Source organism: Magnolia sinica, chromosome 1, assembly GCF_029962835.1.
Source record: "Magnolia sinica isolate HGM2019 chromosome 1, MsV1, whole genome shotgun sequence".
Lineage (NCBI taxonomy): Eukaryota > Viridiplantae > Streptophyta > Magnoliopsida > Magnoliales > Magnoliaceae > Magnolia > Magnolia sinica.
In genome coordinates, this window is record NC_080573.1 from 112,954,836 (window position 1) to 112,976,545 (window position 21,710).

The 21,710-nt window shown below is 37.6% G+C and overlaps 1 protein-coding gene across 5 annotated transcripts in view; it reads left to right on the top strand.

Moving 5' to 3' along the window:
- Window positions 1-21,710, top strand: part of LOC131254340 (uncharacterized) — a 158,913-nt gene that overhangs the window by 112,663 nt on the left and 24,540 nt on the right. For 4 of the 5 annotated variants that reach the window (XM_058255340.1, XM_058255330.1, XM_058255335.1 and 1 more), the window contains 12 exons: window positions 7,617-7,829; window positions 8,240-8,800; window positions 8,885-8,944; window positions 9,069-9,400; window positions 11,054-11,486; window positions 11,620-12,087; window positions 13,419-13,535; window positions 13,627-13,748; window positions 13,828-14,590; window positions 15,171-15,425; window positions 15,526-15,708; window positions 18,043-18,381. In XM_058255340.1, the coding sequence (XP_058111323.1) occupies window positions 7,617-7,829; window positions 8,240-8,800; window positions 8,885-8,944; window positions 9,069-9,400; window positions 11,054-11,486; window positions 11,620-12,087; window positions 13,419-13,535; window positions 13,627-13,748; window positions 13,828-14,590; window positions 15,171-15,425; window positions 15,526-15,708; window positions 18,043-18,381 (3,846 nt within the window). Of the gene's footprint in view, window positions 1-7,616; window positions 7,830-8,239; window positions 8,801-8,884; window positions 8,945-9,068; window positions 9,401-11,053; window positions 11,487-11,619; window positions 12,088-13,418; window positions 13,536-13,626; window positions 13,749-13,827; window positions 14,591-15,170; window positions 15,426-15,525; window positions 15,709-17,485; window positions 17,645-18,042; window positions 18,382-21,710 lie in introns of those variants that run through there. The other variant, XR_009175507.1, reaches the window with a different exon arrangement.

Consider the following 21,710-nt stretch of genomic DNA (forward strand, 5'->3'; position numbering starts at 1 on the left):
GTGGACCACAGTACATGAAACAATGATTAATGACCACTCCGTCCATCCGTGTGTATTCTGTGTCTACTCCATCCATCCATTTTACCATATAATTTTATGGTTTTAGGTGAGACCTCGGCCTCACCCAAGACCGTAAAACCCTATCGTGGAGCCCAACTTGACGTGTGTATTTTGTATCCACTCCATCCATCCGTTTTTTCAGATCATTTTACAGCGTGATCCCAATAATTAAGAAAATCCAATTATCATGTGGACTATACTCAGGAAAACAATGGTAGTTGAATACGGTACTATTAAAAACTTCTTAGGGTGCACCTTAATTTTCCCTATATTTTATTAGGCATCCAATCTGCTGATAGCTTCACATAAGTTTGAATGAAGAGAAAAAAACAATTATCAGATTGATCCAAAACTTTTGTGGTCCACTAATGGTCAATCACCATTGTTTCATATGGTATGGTCTACCTGATTATTGGATCTCCTTCATTTTTTTGGATAATGTCTTAAAATGATATAGAAAAACGGATGGACGGGGTGGAAACTGAATATAGTTGTCTTAGTTCAATGGGACAGCGCATAGCTTAGACCCTATATAAAGGAAACCTATAATGTGCACCTTTTTTTTTTTTTTTTGAGATTTTATGATTTAAAAGTGTGTATTAAGGTCTTTTTTTAATAATCCCCAAAGTTTCATTGAAAAATTCAACCATTTTCCCAATGTATCCCCATGTTTCCCAAAAAGGGCGATAAATTACGCGATACAAACGATATATCCCATGCGATAACCGATACATATCTGTATCCCAACGGTGCAATACATTGCGTGATACCGATATTTCAAACACTGGTTAAAACACCAAATTGATGTATGACTTATCTGTAATGTTTTTATGGATGATTATGATCATACTAACTTATATGTATTATGGAATGATATTTAGAAATCAAAATATCATTTTTTATTAGTCTACTACAGTAGCAAAGGCCACTTTTCCACCATGATTCTACACTCAAGAAAGGTAACAAAAACATTAAATATTAAACGACCTTTGTATGTTTTTTAAGGAAATTTTGATTGAAGACAAAAAATAAATAAATAAGAATCCTTTAACACTATTATGACATGGTATTACTTGGTGCACATTGATGGCAAAAGAAAGATAAATGAGTTTTAAATTTTATTTATTTATATTTTATATTTTTTTTCAAATTTTTAAGAAAATTGTAAAAAATAAATAAATAAATAAATAAATAAATAATCTTACTATTTGCAATCCGAAACAATTCAACCCCTATTATGATTTGCGATACAATAATGATTTTGACAACATTGGTGCCAAATAGTTGATCCGTACTTATGTTTGTGTTGGGTAGTTGGCGCATCATTATCTGAGCTAGATAGTTGATCTAAACTCATTTGTGCCAGATAGTTGGTCTAGTTGCTCACATCACTGAAGTTACAAAAGTGTTTATTCGCTTGAAGTTATTGGTCATCTCATCGCTTCCTCCGCTCGCTCGCCTACTTGCATCTCAACACAGCCAATGCTACTCATCTCCGCGACTGCATTATCTTTTATTTCATGTTTTAAATAAATGTTGAGTTTTGAGGGGGATGTTAGAGAAGAATTTCCTTCTTTCTTAGATTTGATTATGTTAGCCCTTGTTCCAAGCTAGGCCTCATTAGGATGCTCTAGCTTCAAGGGGAGTGTAGGAAATATAGAAAAGAGGGAAGTTGAATAAGTCTAAGTATATAGTGGAATAGGCTGCAAGAAGGAGTTGATTAAGCAGTTTCATATTATGGGTTGGCCCATGTGGGAAGCCCATGTAAGGCCCAATGTAGGGAGAGAGTTCCCACATATTTTTCATGTTATAAAAACAAGCTTTGGGGTTAGGGTTATTATCTGCACCTATTCCTTCTCCTTCTACGTGTAGCAATCTCTTCAAGGTATATAAAAATGCTTACATAACGGCCGTTATGTAATGGTAATGGCTATAACCGTTACCCGTTACAAGGTCGTAATGGCCGTTACAGGAAAAATTGCCTATAACGGCCTTGTAACAGTTCCAAAATAGGATTTTTCAAAAAAAAAAAAAAAAAAAAAGAAAAAAAAAAAGAAGAAGAAGAAGAAAAAAGAAATGTTGTAAAAATTGTTACAGCCCGTATCGTAACGGTAATGGCGCCACCGTTATTGCTATTGAACAACTTGAATCTCTCACTCTCTCTCTCTTTCATCTTCACCATCTAAAAGACTAACAAGTTGTAGAATTTAACATTAATTAAGGTGGTTTTGTCAAATATATCAATTTAATGTCCATGTTCCAATAGCCATCTAGTGTCCTAGGCAAATTTGAAAGAACAAGAAGGGACTTCCTGTGGATGGTATTGAGGAGAAGTAAAAAAGTCTACCTGGTGGGGGTGGGGTGAGGTGTGGTGTCTAAACTAAAAGATCAAGGATTATGGTATTCCATAGTGGTAATGGTGACCATATAACCACCACCGTTACCTTTACAATATGGGTTGTAACAGCTATTACAGCCCCCATAACTGCTGTTATAGTCTCGCTTTTATCATTGGAAGAAAAAATTTCGAAAAACTTATATTTGCCTCGTAACGTTGAGAAAAAACCAAAAAACATGCATCTGTCCCGTAATAGAACATTACAGGGTTGTTACGGCCTTTACAGGGGGCGTAACAGGCCGTTAACAGCGGTTACGGGTCATTTCTTCCATAACAGTTGTTGCAATCGTTACGACCCTGTAATGGTTAACAGTTGCCACTGTTACCTTTACATAACGGCCTTTACGGCCCTGTAACAGCCTTTACGACACACCATGTCAAGGATGGATTGTCATCAAATCTTTGGAGATTGTGAACTTAGCTTTTCTAGCAAAATGGCTTTGGAGATTCTGGGTGGAAAAGGAAACTTTATGGAAGCAACTTATGGTGAACAAATATGGTGTGGAAGTTGGGGATTGGTTAACTAAAGCCCTTTCTTTGTATAGAGCTTCGGGTGCATGGGAAGTGATTTATAGAATGGGCATCAAAATCAGAAAGGAGATTATTCATAGCATTGAGGACCGGTTTGGAACTAGATTTTGGATGTATGGTGCCCAACCAACGTCTTGGCCTTTTGCATTTCCCATGTTGGCCCAGGTTATGGTAGATAGAGTGGTGATGATTTATCAATGTTACTCTGTTGGAGGGAACCAATTAGCATGGTTACTATTTTTATTGAATTTTCATGGAGAGAAACTTGAAGAATTTGCAGGTCTCATGGATCTCATGGATCACATGCAGGTTTGTTAGTTGTTGATCAGAGCGAGGGATAGATTCTATTAGAAGACAGATAGTTTGGGATGCTTTTCTATGAAACCATTTTGTTCAGCTCTTTCAAAGCAATCTCGTCAAATGCTTTGATTGGTGTTCATATGCTCTCATGTGGGTCGCTAGGGGTGATTGCTTATGGGTGGTTGGTTGGAAATAATAAGATGCTAACCATAAATCACTTGAGAAATCGGAAATGATCATTCCAGCATTTTCTGCCTTTTGGATGGGTAGTCAATGGACCATTTATTTTTTTCACCAAGTTCATTGCCAATTTTTTGTGACCCAAAAGGATGTGGGTGTAGGTAGTAAGAAAAGACTTATTGACCTATTGTCTAACTGAAGTTATGGCCCTTGATAGGGTGGAATGGCATAAAAGTATTCATGTGGCCTACCCAAATTAGTTGGGGCGTGTCTTAGATGATGACGACGACTATGTTTATTGCTAATTTTTGTGGAAATCTTTGAGCTCTTCAACATTAATTGAGTGATGCCTTGTTTGATCTTGTTGATTTTCTTGGAGTGGCATGAAGCTTAGGTGATGATTTCAATATAATCAAATTCATACAGGAGAAATCAAATGGGGGTCGAATAACTAGTATGCGGAACTTTTTGGACTGGATTCTTAGGAATGAAATGGTTGATTTACCTATGGACGAAGTTAAATTTACATGGTCAAATGGATATGCTAAGACATTAAAGTCAAAAGTTAGATCGCTTCCTCCTTTCTGCAGATTGGGTGGAGAAACCGTTACTGATTCACCAGAGAGGCCTGCCTTATCTGGTTTCAAATCATTGTTTGATATTGCTAGAGATAGATGAGGAAGATTGGGGTCCTCGTCCTTTCATATTTAAGCTCTCTTGGTTAGAATTAAAGGCTTTGTAGGAAAGGTGATAGATTGGTGATCGCCCATTTCGATACAAGGGGGTGCAGGATTTGTGTTATTCCAGAAATTAAAGAGGTTAAAATTAAGAGTCTACAAATAGAGGAAAGTGGAATTGAGGGGTCGCGAGGAGGAGACTACAAAAATTCTGCAAGAAATTTAGAACCTCAATGTAAAAGAAGAGTTAATAAATATAATGGAAGAGGAGAGCATGGTGGGAAGTTCACTGCGCAAAGTACAATGTCAGAATGCGAGAGGATGAAATTAAATGGCGCCAACGACCGCAGGCCCTTTGGTTGAAAGAGGGTGATGAAAACACAATTTTTTTCATGCTATAGCGAGCACTAGGGCAAGGGTAAACAAGATCAAATCTCTCATAGTGAAGGCAAAAAGTATTGAGGGAAGGACTAAGGTATGTGCCTCTATAGTTGGCTTTTATAAAAAAAAGTTGTTAACACGAGAAGAATGGAAAAGGTCGCTACTCGATAATTTTGTCACAAGCGGCAGAATCATTGGAAAAGGCTTTCCCTAAGGAAGACGTTAAACAAGCGGTGGAAGAATTGGGTAGTGGTAAAGCTCCCAACCCGGATGGTTTTCTAATAGCGTTTTACCATAGGTTTTCGGAGGTGGTAAAGAGGGATGTGTTTGGGTTCATGAATGAATTTTATGAGAAAGGATGCATTGCTTCGGAGTTAGGGGCCACATACATAGCAATAATACCCAAAAAAAGGTATCGAGAGTCTACAACACTTCAAACCCATAAGTTTACTGGGTGGTCCTTACAAGATCTTGGCCAAGATGCTTGCTTCTAGATTTCAAGCAGTGTTGGGGGAAGTTATTTCAAATTCGCAAGGGGCTTTTATGAAAGGAAGACAGATAGTGGATCGTTTTTTTTCTTTTTCTTTTTTTTTGTGACGGATGAGTATATTGAGTCTTGTAATAGAAGAGGATTAAAAGGTCTCATTTGCAAAATATACATCAAAAAAGCTTATGATCATGTAGATTGGGATTTCCTATATTATATGCTAGCAAGGCTGGGATGTGGGGCTAAATGGCAATCCTAGATGTAAAAATATGTGAGTTCAGCAAAATTCTCAATTTTGGTCAATGGCTCCTCGAATGGTTTTTTTTTTCCCTTAGCATCAAGGTGTCTACGTCAAGGGTTTCCACTTTCCCCACACTTTTTTGTCGTTATCATGGAGGCCTTGAGCACGTTGATAGACAGAGGTGGAGGTGGATTGATGAATGGTTTTTAAGTGGATAAATCAGATTTCTAGGTTTCTCATTTGCAATATGTTGATGTTACTTTGCTATTTTGCGAGGTAGATTCACTAGATGTTGAAAATCTTCGAGCGATCATTGTCAACTTTGAGAATGTTTTGGGTTTGAAAATTTATATTAGTAAGAGTTAAATTTTGGGGGTGGGAATTCCTGAGGAACTAAAGCTATATACTTATACATTTGGTTGTAGGGAGGGTTCCTTTCCTACCGGCAAAACACCTATGGGATAAAGTGATCGAAAGGTTTGAAAGAAGGTTGTCTCAATGGAAAATTTGACTTTTGTCTATGGATAGGAGAATAACTTTGATTAAGACGGCAATGTCTAACCTACTAGTTTATTATATGTCTCTATTTAAGTGCCCCAAGTTGGTTTTGAAAAAACTTAGGCGGGTTTTTTGTGGAAAGGAGCGGAACATAAACATAAATTTCACCTCATGAAATGGGAAGAAGTATCTAAGCCATGGGATGAAGGGGGAGTGGGCTTTAGGAAGTTGGAGGATATGACTTTAGCTCTATTAGGGGAATGGGAAGGGGTGGGGTTTATGCTGGGGAATGGGAAGAATATTAGATTTTGGGAAGGTAAGTGAGTAGGAGCGTAGAGGTTGAGTTAGCTTTTTCCATGGTTGGTGGGGATTTCTCTTCAAGAAGATCTTAGGGTGGCTGGTTGTTTCTCCATAGTGGGAGGGGAAGTAGTATGGGCCCCGCCATGTAGAAGGAATTTGGTAGATGAAGAATTTGATGAATTGATTAGTTTGCTTGGAATGCTTTCTACGGTATCTTCGATAATCTCATAATCGAACTCAATGGTGTGGTTACAAGAAAAATCCAGAAAGTTCTCAGTGAAATCCCTATATATGTTCGTAAGAGGGGATGCTTCTTCATCTGGAGTCTGTCCGACGTCATTCATTTGGCGTTATGGTGCTCCTTCAAAGGTGGTGGCATGCACGTGGCTAGCGGGGAGGAAGCAAGTACTAACATTGGATAATCTCTGCAGAAGAAGTTTGATCCTTCCAAATGCATGTCTTGTATGTCTTCAAACCGAGGAAACAGTGGATCATCTTTTTATCCAATGCTTGTTTGCAAGAGAAATGTGTGATTACTTTTTCAAATTATTCATAGTTGCATGGGTGATGTCGGGCTCTATCAATGAGTTCTTCTTGATGTGGTATGGTGGGGGTATAGGGAAGATCGAAGGAAATTTTGGCATTCAAGTTTGCTAGTAGGTGTTTGAGCTCTATGGTTTGAGAGGAATGATCAATGTTTTAGTAATTGTAAGGGGTAGGTGTTGGAGGTTTTCCGCAGGGCTAAATTTCATATTTTGGGGTGGGCGCAAGCATTAAAGATCATCTCTTATTTGCTAGAATGTTGGAGGGATTTGTATATCTTTTCTGGTTTTATACTTGTATATTTGCGGCTTTGGCCTTTTAGGAATAAAATTGTCAATTTTCCAAAAAAATAAAAAAAAATTGCTATCATTCTAAAAGGAAGATTCTACGGAACCTTTCCATGCTTGTAGGACTTTGGTTGACATGGGCCTAATGCAATAGCAAAACTCGTAATTTAGCAAGTTCAATGAAAGTGGTCGGATGGGACAAGTCCCTAAATACTTTGGAAAGATGCTTGTCGAGTTCTTTGAAATTTGTCAGGGCTTTGATTCTATTTTGGATAGGGATTGGTGACCTCTCATCACTATCCCTTCCTATATTTTTTCCTTGTCTTTCAATGAAAGTTGAGTTATCTTAAGAAAGAACTTCCGCAGGATTTGTATTTATTGTGATTGCTAAACTGCTACAAGTTTTTCTTTATGTTCCATGCTCTAAATTATATTGCAGTTTTTGGATCATGCATCCTGATTTCTGAGTGATGAGCTCAAGGTGTTTAAGTATATGTTTAGAATATTCCATGTGATCATGAAGAATTTACCCATCTTTACTACAACCTTAATCTTAGTATAAATTTGAGCCAATAATTTCTTTCTATATCATTATGATTGACCGTTATTTCTCAATTCAGAATGTGAGATCTTCCTCCTTTACCTTAAATGGCTTTGTGGCTGTGCATTTAAGTTACTTGTGTAGTTGTGCTGACATTCTTCAATGGTCTTACTGTGTTTCTATTTGTTTTAGGAGAATGGATTTGGAGTTGAGCACCACTTGCATCGTGGCCGTGCACTAGCAGCTTTCAACCATCTCCTTGGCATACGCGCTCTTAAGTTAAAATCAACAACTGCCCATCAGGAATCATCTGGAGCTTCAATGCATGGACAAACTAATATCCAATTGAATGTGCAGAAACTTATTGCACCTTTGGCTCAAAATGAAGAATCACTTCTTTCATCCGTAGGGAACGTTTCTCTTTGCTTTTAGATAGTCGGTGAAATGATTGATGCTTTGCTTTTCATTGAGTAGGATGTTTCAATATGACACATGTCATCACTTAAATATGTGGGGAAATAGTGTAAAATAGAAAGTTGTAACCTTCAAAAGGCCAGTATAATTTTGATTTGAATCTCCATGAATATGGCACTGAAGGTAATTGCTAGAATGGACCTAGTTTTGATTCATGAAATAAATTATGAAATGCTAAGTTATTTAACAACCTTAAATACATCTTCTACCGTTTTCACTTGAGAAGGTATTTTCCATCTTTTAATGGTAACTACATTGTTTTCATCACTGATTTTGGATAATCAGTTAGATATCTGGTTCTTTTCTCTCTCTAACATTCATGTGTGCTCTATTGGTTTCAGGTTATGCCACTTGCTATCTTGCACTTTGAGGACTCTGTTCTGGTTGCATCCTGCGCTTTTCTTTTTGAGCTTTGTGGTTTATCTGCTAGCATGCTTCGTGTAGATGTTGCCGCCTTACGACGAATTTCTTCATTTTACAAGTCCATTGATTATAATGAGCAGCATAAGCATCTTTCACCGAAGGGATCTGCATTTTGTGCAGTATCCAGTGAAGGTGATCTTACGGTTTCTCTTGCTCGAGCATTGGCAGAAGATTATCAGCACCATGATAATCTTGGCATTCAGCAAAAGGATACTCCCAATAGAGTTGCAGCCAGTAGACAACCTTCACGGGCTCTAATGGCTGTCCTCCAGCATTTGGAAAAAGTGAGCCTGCCAGTTTTTGTTGAAGGGAATACCTGTGGATCTTGGCTTTTAAGTGGCAGTGGTGATGGAACTGAGTTCCGATCTCAACAAAAAGATGCAAGCCGGCACTGGAATTTGGTTACAGCTTTCTGTCAGTTGCATCATCTTCCGCTAAGCACAAAATATCTTGCTGTGCTTGCAAAGGACAATGACTGGGTACTTTCTCACCCATCATTTTAAGAATAAAGTTTTTAGGATCATCCAAGATTGAACCATAAATATAGCATATTATTTTATTAGGTTGGATTTCTGACGGAAGCTCAGGTCGGGGGGTTCCCATTTGACATGGTCATCCAAGTAGTAAGTTTGATTTCTTCAGCAATATATGACATTAACTATTATCAAGAGAATTGCATTTACTTATTTCTCATTGATAAAAATCATTCTTCTCCATTCTGATTTGTTTGCTTCGGCTTTTTATCAGGCATCTGAGTTCAGTGATCCAAGGCTCAGGACCCACATATTAACAGTTCTGAGAAGCATGAATTTGACAAGGAAAAAGGCTACCTCTTCAACAAATCCAATGTCTTCAGGAAAAAGTAATGACATTTCCTTCTCTATAGAAAGTGACATTATGATCCCTGTGGAACTCTTTGGGATTCTTGCTGAGTGTGAGAAACAGAAAAATCCGGGGGAGGCCCTTCTGATAAGAGCAAAAGACTTGCGCTGGTCTCTTTTGGCAATGGTGGCGTCATGCTTTCCAGATACATCTCCTCTCTCATGCTTGACAGTTTGGCTTGAGATTACCGCAGCAAGGTTAACAGTGACCCTTCTTTCTTGCAGGCATCTTCACTGTTGTTGTTGGCTGAACTGTTGCACCTTAGTTTTTGTGATTCTATTTTGTTTCCATTATTGCAATGGCATTTCTTTTTATTATATGACCATGATATTCTATCTTCTGGAAGGATTTCAGGGGAGATTTTTTTATTTTTTATTTATTTATTTATTTATTTATTTCATATTTCCATGTAAATTAGGGTATCTTACAACCAGTGTTCATAATATCGTTATCATTACATGTATAGCTGGTTGGGGATACGAAAACATGTATTGATACTGCTGATATTATCGATGATACCCGGAAATGTGATGCTGAATGAGAGAAACATTTGGGAAACATGGGGAAAATGGTCGAATTTCTCAATGAGACTTTAGGAGATGCTAAATACACATATTTGCATATTTAGGAATCGAAAAAGATGAGGAATCAGTAGATCATTTATTTATTCATTGTGCTTTCGCAAGAGCTATTTGGGAAGGTATTTTTCAAGCTATTCGAAATAAGCCTAGATTTCGCCGTGCTTTATTGCACAGTTTTCTTCATGTTGCAGTGGTGATTATGGTAATAGGCAGAAAAAAGTGAGGCAGCTTTGTTTGCTCACAGAGATTTGGTTCTTATGGTTAGAAAGGAATAATCGATGTTTCAGGAATCAGTCAGGGCAGGTCTTGGAGGTGTTTAATAGGGCTAAATGCAATGTTATGGAATGGGCGATTGCATCCAAGGCAATTGATCATTTTTTGGATAGTTGGCTAGAATTGTAATTTCCTTTCTTCTGTGTACGCATGTAAATTTCGGTTTTGGCCGTTTGGTAATAAACTTTTATTGTTCAAAAAATAAAATAAAATAAAATAATTGAAAAAAAGATGCATACATATAAGTTTCCTTTTAATGGGGACCTAAAAGCATATAACACTGACTTAGGGAAACATTCGGAAAACATGGGGAAATAGTAGAATTTCTCAATGATACTTCAAGAGATGCTATAAAAAAAAAAAAAAAAAAAATTTAAAAAGGACACATAATTGCATATTTAGGAATCAAATAATAACAAAAAAGATGCATACAAAGTTTCCCTTTAATGGGGGCCTAAAAGCAAGTAAACATTGGGGAAACATGGTGGATCCATCCAACCAACCAACCATCCATGCATGCGTGCACATAACATAAATAAAATGCATGATTTATTATCCATCCAACACCACATCCATGCATGCATACATACATACACACAATGACATATACATCTATACGCACATGCATGATCTATCCATTCACCAATCATGCATAAATACTGATAGACACTTCCAACCATCCTTGCACACATATATGCATACATATACACATGCATACATGGAGTTGGTCATACAACCATGCGCCCCAAAAAAGCTTTTAAATGGAATTTAAAATAAAATAAAATAAAATAACAAATTTTGCTAGATCGTTACATAGGCAATACAAGGCAATATATCGTCGATACCTAGAATTTCTAATATCACCAGTGTTATTGGTATGGCGGAGCTGCCAATACTGATAATATCGGCGATATTATTGATAATGTTGTCGATAGTCAGAACAAGGCTTGCAACAGAAATCAAGTCAAAATCTCATTAAATGACTTCTCTTTGTAGGGAGACCTCATTGATCAAGGTGAATGACATTTCCTCTCAAATTGCAAATAATGTTGGAGCAGCTGTAATGGCAACTAATGCCCTGCCAACTGGTAGTAGAGCCCTTATGTTTCGTTACAATCGAAGGAACCCAAAACGGAGGCATCTGATGGAACAAACATCAGGAAATGGCCCATCTGGTGCCCTGTTTGATGTTTATAGTAGTTCCAGTGCTACCACAATTTCTGCTGCTCAAGAAATCACTGCTGAAGAGGCAAGGAGAAAACAAGCTGATGAACAAATAAAAGTACCAACTGATCCTGATGAGGGACTTATTTCTCTGTCCAAGATGGTCGCAGTGCTTTGTGAGCAACATCTGTTTCTTCCTTTGCTCAGAGCTTTTGAAATGTTCCTTCCATCCTGTTCTCTGTTACCTTTCATCAGATCTCTCCAGGTACATGGACAAGGCTAAAGTTCAACAGTCCAATCTTTATATTTGGTGCCTTTTTTCTGATCACTGTTCAGGCATGCTAGGATGATGACTTTGTTGTAATTAATGTATTGATCCTTCCGTATATTGGTTTTAGGCATTTTCTCAAATGAGACTGTTAGAGGCTGCAGCTCATCTAGCATCCTTTTCTTCCAGAATAAAGGAAGAACGCCATCATATGCCGATAAACATTGGAAAAGATGGAAAGATCGGAACAACATGGTTAAGCTCAACTGCTGTTAAAGCTGCAGATGCAATGCTTTCAACAAGTCCATCAGCATATGAAAAAAGATGCTTGCTAAAACTTCTGGCTGAAGCTGATTTTGGAGATGGGGGATCTGCTGCTGCATGCTTTCGCCGACTTTATTGGAAAATTAATTTAGCTGAACCTTCTCTACGCAAAGGTGATGAATTGTACTTGGGGAATGAAACACTGGATGATGATTCACTTTTGACAGCCTTAGAGAAAAATGGACACTGGGAACAAGCACGTAATTGGGCCAGGCAGTTGGAATCGAGTGGTGCTCCTTGGAAATCAGTTGTTCATCATGTTACTGAGACACAGGTATAATACATTTATGTTACATGTCTTAGACTTTAACAGAATGATTTGGATAACCCTTGATTATGTTTGAGAAATGCTTTGTGTGAAATGGAAGGGTTTTTGTTATTCTGGGAATTTAGACTGCTAAAAGTTTATCTTGTCAAGGGAAGAGCTATAAGTTATAAAATGTTCAAAGCTACCCTTGATCTGTGGTTCACAGAACAATTTGATTCTGGTTGGCCAGCATTTCATGTCTAGCTTGGCTGCATGGGCCACAGTTCTCAGAAAAGATTGCCCGAAATTGAAGACTATACAATTTGAGGTAGAATTACAACATTTCGGTTTTGAAGGAACTCGAGAAATGTGTGTGAACTGGACAATAAATATGTGTGTGCATGCAAACACAAGTAGTATAATAGATTATAGATAAGATAGATTTGTTTGGGGAACCTTCCCAGATCTGTAGGCTATTCTGCTCTGAGGTTGACTTTTAATATGTATCTTCCTGAACATGGGATCTTATTAGAAATTATAGCTTGTCACAAAAATTTTCTCAACTCTTAATTCTCAATGCTTAAACTGCACAGTTCAATCAGTGGAAAGAGTCAGCGAGTATGTTATATTCATCTGCTTCTACATTTGTGTATTGCACGAGTCAGATAGATTTCCTGAAATCGATTTTTACATTAATGCTTTATTTGGAAAAAAGTTTTATGTTTGATATGCTCCAGTACTGTTCAATGTTCCAAATGGAAGTAAAATAAATAAATGCGGCCCGGTTAATTGGCAGCCTAGGGGGTTACATACAAATATATTGAATGGAAAATTACTCAATGCCCCCAAAGGCAGATCAACTCAGCCTTGCAGAAAGGGTACCCTGCATGAGTCAGTGAGTACGTTATATTCATCTGCTTCTACATTTGTGTATTGCACGAGTCAGATAGATTTCCTGAAATCGATTTTTACATTAATGCTTTATTAGGAAAAAAGTTTTATGTTTGATATGCTCCAGTACTGTTCAATGTTCCAAATGGAAGTAAAATAAATAAATGCGGCCCGGTTAATTGGCAGCCTAAGGGGTTACGTACAAATATATTGAATGGAAAATTACCCAATGCCCCCAAAGGCAGATCAACTCAGCCTTGCAGAAAGGGTACCCTGCTTCATGCATAGGAATCTAAGCTTCTGCTATCTGTCACATAATCAGTTCAGGCACTAAATGTGCTGAAAATGGTTGATATTTTTCCAACTTGCAGCAATGACCGTGTACAGCTGCTGTTCTAGACTGATTTTCATTGTACTGTTTGTCTAAATGTTTCATTTCCAGTCTCCTGTTTATGCATGTCTTGCAGGCTGAAGCCATGGTAGCAGAGTGGAAGGAGTTCCTATGGGATGTCCCAGAAGAGAGAGCTGCTCTGTGGGGCCATTGCCAAACACTATTCATCAGATATTCCTTCCCTGCATTACAGGTCATGCTCATACTAAATTAGCCAGCATGTAAAGAACCGTTCTTAATTCCAAATTGTCTTCTTACTTGTGTTTCTTTTGAGTCACCCGCAGGCTGGATTGTTTTTCCTCAAGCACGCAGAAGCAGTAGAGAAAGACATTCCAGCAAGAGAACTGCACGAAATGCTCTTACTTTCACTCCAATGGCTAAGTGGGACTATAACCCAATCCAGCCCGTAAGTGATTTTCTGATACCTATTATTCTGCTCAGTATACCTTAATTCATACTCATTCTTTCATATTTAACTTTTCCAGAGTTTACCCTTTGCATCTGCTGCGGGAAATTGAGACTAGAGTATGGCTCTTAGCTGTGGAATCAGAGGCTCAGATAAAGACTGAGGGAGACTTGACTTCAACCAATTATAGCCAGAATCCAGTGGCAGGAAATAGCAGCAGCATTATAGATCAGACTGCAATTATTATCACAAAAATGGATAATCATTTAAATGCAATGAGGGCCAAAGCTACTGAGAGAAATGACATGAGGGAAATTAATCAGACACATTTTCGTCAGCCGCAAGTCCTAGATGGTAACTCTCCCACCATGTCAGGAGGTGGTACAAAGATGAAGCGGAGAGCGAAAACCTACCTGCCATCAAGACGATCCTTAGTAGATGCAGTGGATAGAACTGGCGACCTTGATGATAGTTCCGCCTCTCTTCATTTCAAGACCAACAATGATTTAGTTAGAAGTTTGCAGTTGCAAGAGGAAAATGTCAGAATAGAGGCATCTTTGTCTGGATGGGAGGAAAGAGTGGGACCTGCTGAATTGGAAAGAGCTGTCCTTTCTCTATTGGAGTTTGGGCAAATAACGGCTGCCAAGCAGCTTCAACAGAAGCTGTCTCCATCGCACATGCCATCTGAATTTGTGCTTGTAGATGCTGCTTTAAAGCTTGCTGCTATTTCATCTCCTAGTAGTAGTGGAGAAGCATCTACACCTATGCTTGATCAGGAAGCTCTTTCAGTTATTCAATCATACAATATACTGAGTGACAATAACTTGACTGACTCATTGCAGGTTTTGATTCAACTCTAGTTAATATTCTTTGTGAAGGATCTGCTTCAGTTAATTTTAGGTTGTTGAGATAAAAAGAAATGAGGACATGTCATTAGCCATGTTTAATGGTGCTGTTGCTGCTTTTCCCCTCAATTCGTTTCAGTCTGTGTATAAGGACACGAAATGTTTTTGAAACTGTGCCATGTCAACACCGTGTCCAACACTGCTAGATACATGGCTCATATAAAAAATCAAATTATGTTTATTTATGAATTTCTTGTTTTTTGGAATATGTTCATATGAAATAGTGATTTTCTAGTTTTATTATTATTTCTTTATTGAATTTTGAGTGTTTTAATTATAAACTACTACAATATAGCATTAAGATGCAGTTTTATTATTTTAAAATTTGCACATACCTGTCTGCAATTCTGACTTTTGAAAGCCAGTGTATCTGACAGCTGATACCTATGTCAGGCACCAAATTCCATACATATGCCCAATTTAGATATCTTTAAAATCAATTAACCTATTTCCTAAGACTTTCGAAATGTTTTAAATGTTGACAGGATATCCTTACATGTTTCTTACATGATTGCAGGACTTGGAGATATTAGCGACTAAATTCAATGAAGGTTGTGGGCGTGGATTGTGTAAGAGAATAGTATCAGTTGTAAAAGCTGCAAATGTCTTGGGCCTTTCATTTTCTGAGGCATTTGGGAAACGGCCAATTGAACTGCTACAGCTGCTTTCACTTAAAGCTCAAGATTCACTTGAGCAAGCCAAACTCCTAGTACAGACACATGTCATGCCTCTAGCCAGTATTGCAAGAATTCTTGCTGAATCCTTTCTGAAGGCATGTTTCCAGCATCCTTCTCCTCTCCTTTAGCTTAGCGATGCTTAAATCATGTTCAAAGTCAAATATTTATTTATTGTATCTTTATTTTTTTTACCAGGGTCTATTGGCTGCACATCGTGGAGGATATATGGATTCTCAAAAGGAAGAGGGGCCTGCTCCTCTTTTATGGAGGTTCTCTGACTTCTTGAAGTGGGCTGAACTTTGTCCCTCGGAACCAGAAATTGGCCATGCACTGATGCGCTTGGTTATTACTGGTCAAGAAATACCGCATGCATGTGAGGTATGGTATTCTTCTCGTGGTTTTAAGAACATGATATCATTTCAGATACCATCCAGTCTGCACAAATATCACTTGTGCTTCACAAGAATCGAAATGCTCCTCCCACTGCTAATGAAACAACAAAATACGAAAATCGAACTAGAAACGTGTAGATTACAAACTTTTGACGATTGATTTCACCTCTAGATGTTCCAATATGTCTCTCATAAATCCCGCTATTATCAAGAAATTCGAAAATAGCAGAAAGTAAAGACAACTTTGCAGAATCACTCTACTGTGAACCCGAAGGAGTCACATTAGAGGGGGGCTCTAGAAGAATCACCTTCTAGGGTTTTGAATGCCATCTCAAGAAACAAGAAACTAATTTTACTCGTCTTCTTCTCATTATCTGTCCATAGATATGGAATAAAAATAAATCTGTCCATAGATATTGCTATACACATGCATGCATGTGCAAAGCCACACACCCACCCACAAACACACCAAATCCTGAATTGATTAATTTTATGCATCCAAACAGCCTCAGCCTTCTATAAGTTCTACTTCAAACCGAAGAAGCCAATATTAAAACCTTATTGGCTCACACTTAAAACTCTCCTAAAACATTTCAACATTGACTAAGGAAATTTAAAGAAAAAATCCAAATAATTCTAAAATAGTAGAACTACATATACACCAGCCATACAGAAGTTCTATATAAGGAAATTTAAAGAATAAATCCAAATAATTAGAAAATAGTAGAACTACATATACACCAACCATACAAGAGTTCTATATACAACTACTTGGTTTGTGTGAGGGAAAACTCCATATTTGATTTATGGATAAACACCATTTTAAACTGCTGATTGGCCCTGTGGATGCAAATCCTTCAGGTTGCATTTATGGGTTATCTGATTGGATTTGTGGCCCTACAATCCAGTCCAATTGGATTTTGGCCAGAAATCGAGTCATACAGAAGGTTAGGTCCACTGGTGGACCCCATTTGTTGATCTAACAAATTCAATGGTATGACCTTGATACCAAATAGGGTATTAAATATCCATCAGATAGTGTGTCAGGTCCAATCCATGCACTCCTGTGCATGTCAGGCTACCCATACTATTCAAAATTGTATATCTAATCAGGCAGCAGGTTGGGTCCAATGGCACATATTTGTACTGAATTTTGTAAATTAAATCCATGCATTCTCACTTCTAATAATCGATGTTAACTGAAGCAGCCCTGTCATCTTGGTTAAAATAATAAAGAGCATATAATCAGTTAAGGATTTGTTCTCAGACCGATGATCAAGGTAGTCTTTCAAAACTGTAATTGTTAGTGAAATAGCTACCAGAAAACTGTGCTGGTGATAAAAACTAGTCAGTGTTATCATGATTTTACAGTCATGGTGCTTATTAGTCAGTGGGTTTGGTTTGCATCATATGGCTCGTATAATCATTCAGTCTAGTCTGCATATTCTAAGTCTTCCAAAATCTCTCCTCTGCTCTTCCCAGCCATCCCCTAATATCTGTTCCTTCATTCCATAAACTTTGTTCATTTGCATTAAATATTTCATGTTACATAATTTGGTTCCTAGTTTATGCAGTTTATCTTCTGTCACTTATAAACATTTTTCAATATTTGATTCATTGAGTAGTATGTTCTTGGTCCAAGTTTTCATATATATTCTTTATTCCTCAGACATTGAATAGGATCAGTCTTGCTTTTAGATGCAATTATACACCCCTTTTGTGCTGTATCTAAAGTTCATTGTTGTTTGTTGTCTTGATTTGAGGATTTTTCGAGGATCAGATCTGCCTCCTATTTGTTTATAGGGAGTATAGGGTCCTGTTTCTGATGCAAGGGATTCCATAAATGTGGGGCCCTGGTTCAGTATTCAAGACCGTTCATCTGATGAGGCCTATCTTGGATAGAGAATTCCCCAACCACCCAGGTTCAAATACCACAACCTTTGATTATATGCCAATTTTTACGGTTTTCGAGGCATGCCTTCTCCATTGAGGGAATCATTAAAACAACTGTTTGTATCACCAAACTACAGCCCCACTTGTACAGAATACCGGTAAACAAACATCCACAAACTGTTCACTTATTAATGAGCAGGACCCAATAATTTCTCTTTGCTAATTATGGATCCTTAGAGAGCTTCACAAATAGCTATTCGAGTTATAATTTCTATAACTTCTACTTAGGGAGTTCTTCCTACCTTGGGATCTGGCAATTCCTAAATGCTTTCTAGAAATGTTTTTTTTTTTTTTGTTGCTCCTGCTACTAGTTTTCTTATAACTATGTTAATATATTCTCTTATAACTAGTTCACATGATATTTCAGGTTGAGCTCCTCATTCTGGCCCACCATTTCTACAAATCTTCTGCTTGCCTAGATGGAGTTGATGTTCTTGTAGCCCTGGCAGCAACAAGGGTAGAATCTTATGTGTCAGAAGGGGATTTCTCATGTTTAGCTCGACTGGTAACTGGAGTGAGCAATTTCCATGCCCTGAATTTTATTCTAGGCATTCTTATAGAAAATGGGCAACTGGAGCTTCTGCTTCACAAGTATTCAGCTGCAGACACTGCGACGGGTACTGGTGACGGGGTCAGAGGATTTCGAATGGCTGTTCTTACAGCGCTAAAGCATTTCAATCCACATGATCTTGATGCATTTGCTATGGTTTGTAACTACAAACCTTCATTTAATTTTTCATTTTTTTAGTTCTTTTCCTTTTGTGTTAGAGAACTAAAGCATATATCTCTTCTAATTTAAAAAGGCTAGGGGGCCCACGAGGAGGGTTTGGCCGATGTCCTAACCCATGCGATATGGGGCCTGGGCTATGTGATAAAGGGATTAATTCGCCACTCTCTAACAGTTGAGCTTTTAGAGCAAGTGTCTAATTGTCCTGCACCACTAGAATTCCAACGTTTCTTAAATGGTAGTTATGTTGGCTTTTGTGCCCTTAAAAGAAAATCAGTTTCCCACTTAAGCCATGTTTCACACTATGCAACTGATCAATGTAGCATGGTTACTTAGGAAAATTCATGTTTGAAATGCATCCTAGAAAGATTATGCTTAAAATATAGTATGACTAGATCCATGTAGGCCGTCATGGATATTGTATCAAGCCTTGTGCATGTGGTTATGATGAGGACATCACATTACGTACACCTTTGTGCACATGTCAGAGGAGGAAGCGAGCCTCAGTCTCTCTATGGCTAGGCGAGTATCCGTGTTGAAGACCCTATAGTGCATGTACAAGCATCTGGAAGACCCCACACTAGGAAGATGCACATGATGGGGTTGTTGATTGTGGACCATTTTTCATCATAGGACATGTTTTAGGATCTAGTTTTATGTTTGATTAATGCTTTTGGACACTTTATGAGTGGTTTTATATGTTTTTTCTTAGACTAGGGCCAAAGCAGGGACTATTTTGTAATTTTCTAGAAGCTCTTCGGGGGGGGGGCTCAAAAAGAAACAAGAAAAACAACAAAGCTTCTTTGTTTCTTCTTACATGCGATGTGAAGACTTGTTCCATGTGATTTGGAACAAAGATTGGTGTGATGCCCATCTTCAATCACGGGAGTGCAAAGCTTCCAGTTATCAACCATTGATTCATTTTTTTTTACTTCATGGTATTTTGTAGAAATCTCATCTTCTCTTCACTCGAGCCATTCAAAACTCTTCCAAACATCTTCCCTTCACCCAAGCCATTCAAAACTCTTCCAAACATCTTCCCTTCTTCCCCATTATCCTTTCCCATCAAATCCCTTTACCGCGGGCCAAACCTAAGCCGACCGGACCCCACACATGTGATCATACGGCCACACATGCGAGCCCATGGGCTGGTCCATATGGCCACATCACTATTCCCCTTGCATCTTTTGATTTCCCCTTCAAAACCCCTTCATCCATTGTTTGGAACCCTAACCCTGAAACCTCAAATCTCTCATTTTCCCAAAATTCCTAAACCATAGATCCCCAAATCCTTCAATTAACCTAAAATCCCTAATTTTCCTACATCCAAAACCCTAATTCTCATCTCATCATACCTAAATCCTTTAATCCCTTTATCCAATTCCCCAAACTTACTTAACTCTAGCTTCACCGACACCCAAATCTATTAAATCCTAGGTAGTATGAGATCTTCCCTTTTATAATAGACCTAACCCTATGCTATTTGGATGTCTCTACATCCATTAGATCCTAGTTTTCCATGTTTAATGATCATGTAGGACGATGCTTGACAACTTAGGCTTAAACTTGTTTTAAATATCGATAATATCGGCCGATATATCCTACAATATATCTTGTATCTCACCTGTGCGATACGAAACACACAAGTAGTGCCGATATATCTCACATGTTTGATCAGAGGAGCATTTTCAATTTCTGATCTTTCTTTTTTTAATTATGTTAAATCAGTGTTAGATTGTTAAAAATCCATTGGTTCTTCTCGTTTTGCATGAAAAATTATGGAGTTGGAGCTTTGATTTGATATCCATTGGTTCTTCATGTTCTCCATGTTTTTTTTTTTTTTTGAAATTTTCCTTCAACTAGTTTTCAATTGAGACTAGTTTCAAAGTATTTAGGAGTCTTCAATGAAATGATCATTACGTACACTCTAATTTCAAATTTTGAATGTAGGTGGTCCAATTTGGGAAAATTTGGGGAAAGTTCAAAATTTCCCCAATTTCTCCGAAATTGCTTGCAATGTTGGACTCCAAACATGAAATTAAGCATTTATGAGGGTTGATCTACTGTTTTGTTAAGTCTTTGTCAATTTTCGAAAAATAAATATCATTTTTAATTAAAAATATTAAAATATTATCTTCTTTTTTTCAAACTTTTCCTCTAACTAGCTGTCAATTGAGAGTAATTTCGAAATATTTGGGAGTGTTTGATGAAATGATCATCATGTATACTCTAAATGTTATGCATTCAATTTGAATATAGTTGCATTAGTTTAATCAGATAACGCATAGCTTAGGACCCTATAGAAAGGAAACACACTTCTTTTTTGAGATGTTATGATTTAAAAGTGTGTATTAAGGAGATGCAAGACCGATGCATGAACTGAGTAACATGTGAGATCAAATAGCCAAATTAAGATATTTAATAAATAAATAATAATAAAAAACACAAACATCGCTATAATCATCACAAATATCATGAAAATCAAAAGAAAACCATGCATAATCCTAGCCTAAGCTACCAACATCGTAACTCAAGATCATTAAAATAAAAAGAAACTAGGATCTAATGGATGTAGAGACATCTAATTAGCATAAGATATAGTCTATTTCAAAATAGGAAACCTAATACAACCTAGGATGAAAATTAGGGTTTTGGTAATTTGGGAAAGTAAGAAATTTAGGTTTAGGGTTAGGGTTTCGGGGATGGAAGAAAGGGGTTTTGATATAATGATGATGGGAAACCAAAAGGAGTGGGTGGGTTTCACACGTGTGGTCGTACGGTCACACGTGTGGCATGGGAGGATGGGTTTAGGTCGGTTAAGGTTTGGATTGTGGATGGGTATGACAAAGTTGAGTTTGGGAGAAGACAAAGATTTGGGATGAGAGAATTAAGAATCTGAAGAAAATACCTGGATGGGAAAGAAAAGAGAAGATAGTGTGGGGATAAATGGAGACCTTGCACCTCTGTTGATGAAGATTAGCCTCACGCCAATCTTCCTTCAAAATCGCATGGAAATATCTTCAAATCGCATGAAGATGGGAAAAGAAAGCAAGAGCTTTTCTCTTTTTTTATCACGAAATTCAATGGGGAGAGGTCACACGCCCTCCTCTTTTTATAGATCCAAGAAGTTTCAAAATTTACAAAAATCTCTGTCTTGTGAACTTTAACGAAAATAGCCCTAGTTTAAATAAAATCAACTAAAACACTCATAATGTGTCCAAATATAAAATAATCAAAAAATAAATCCCAAAATATAATAAAGTCTAAAATTGATGTGGACAATCAACAATCGATGGCCCGATCACATG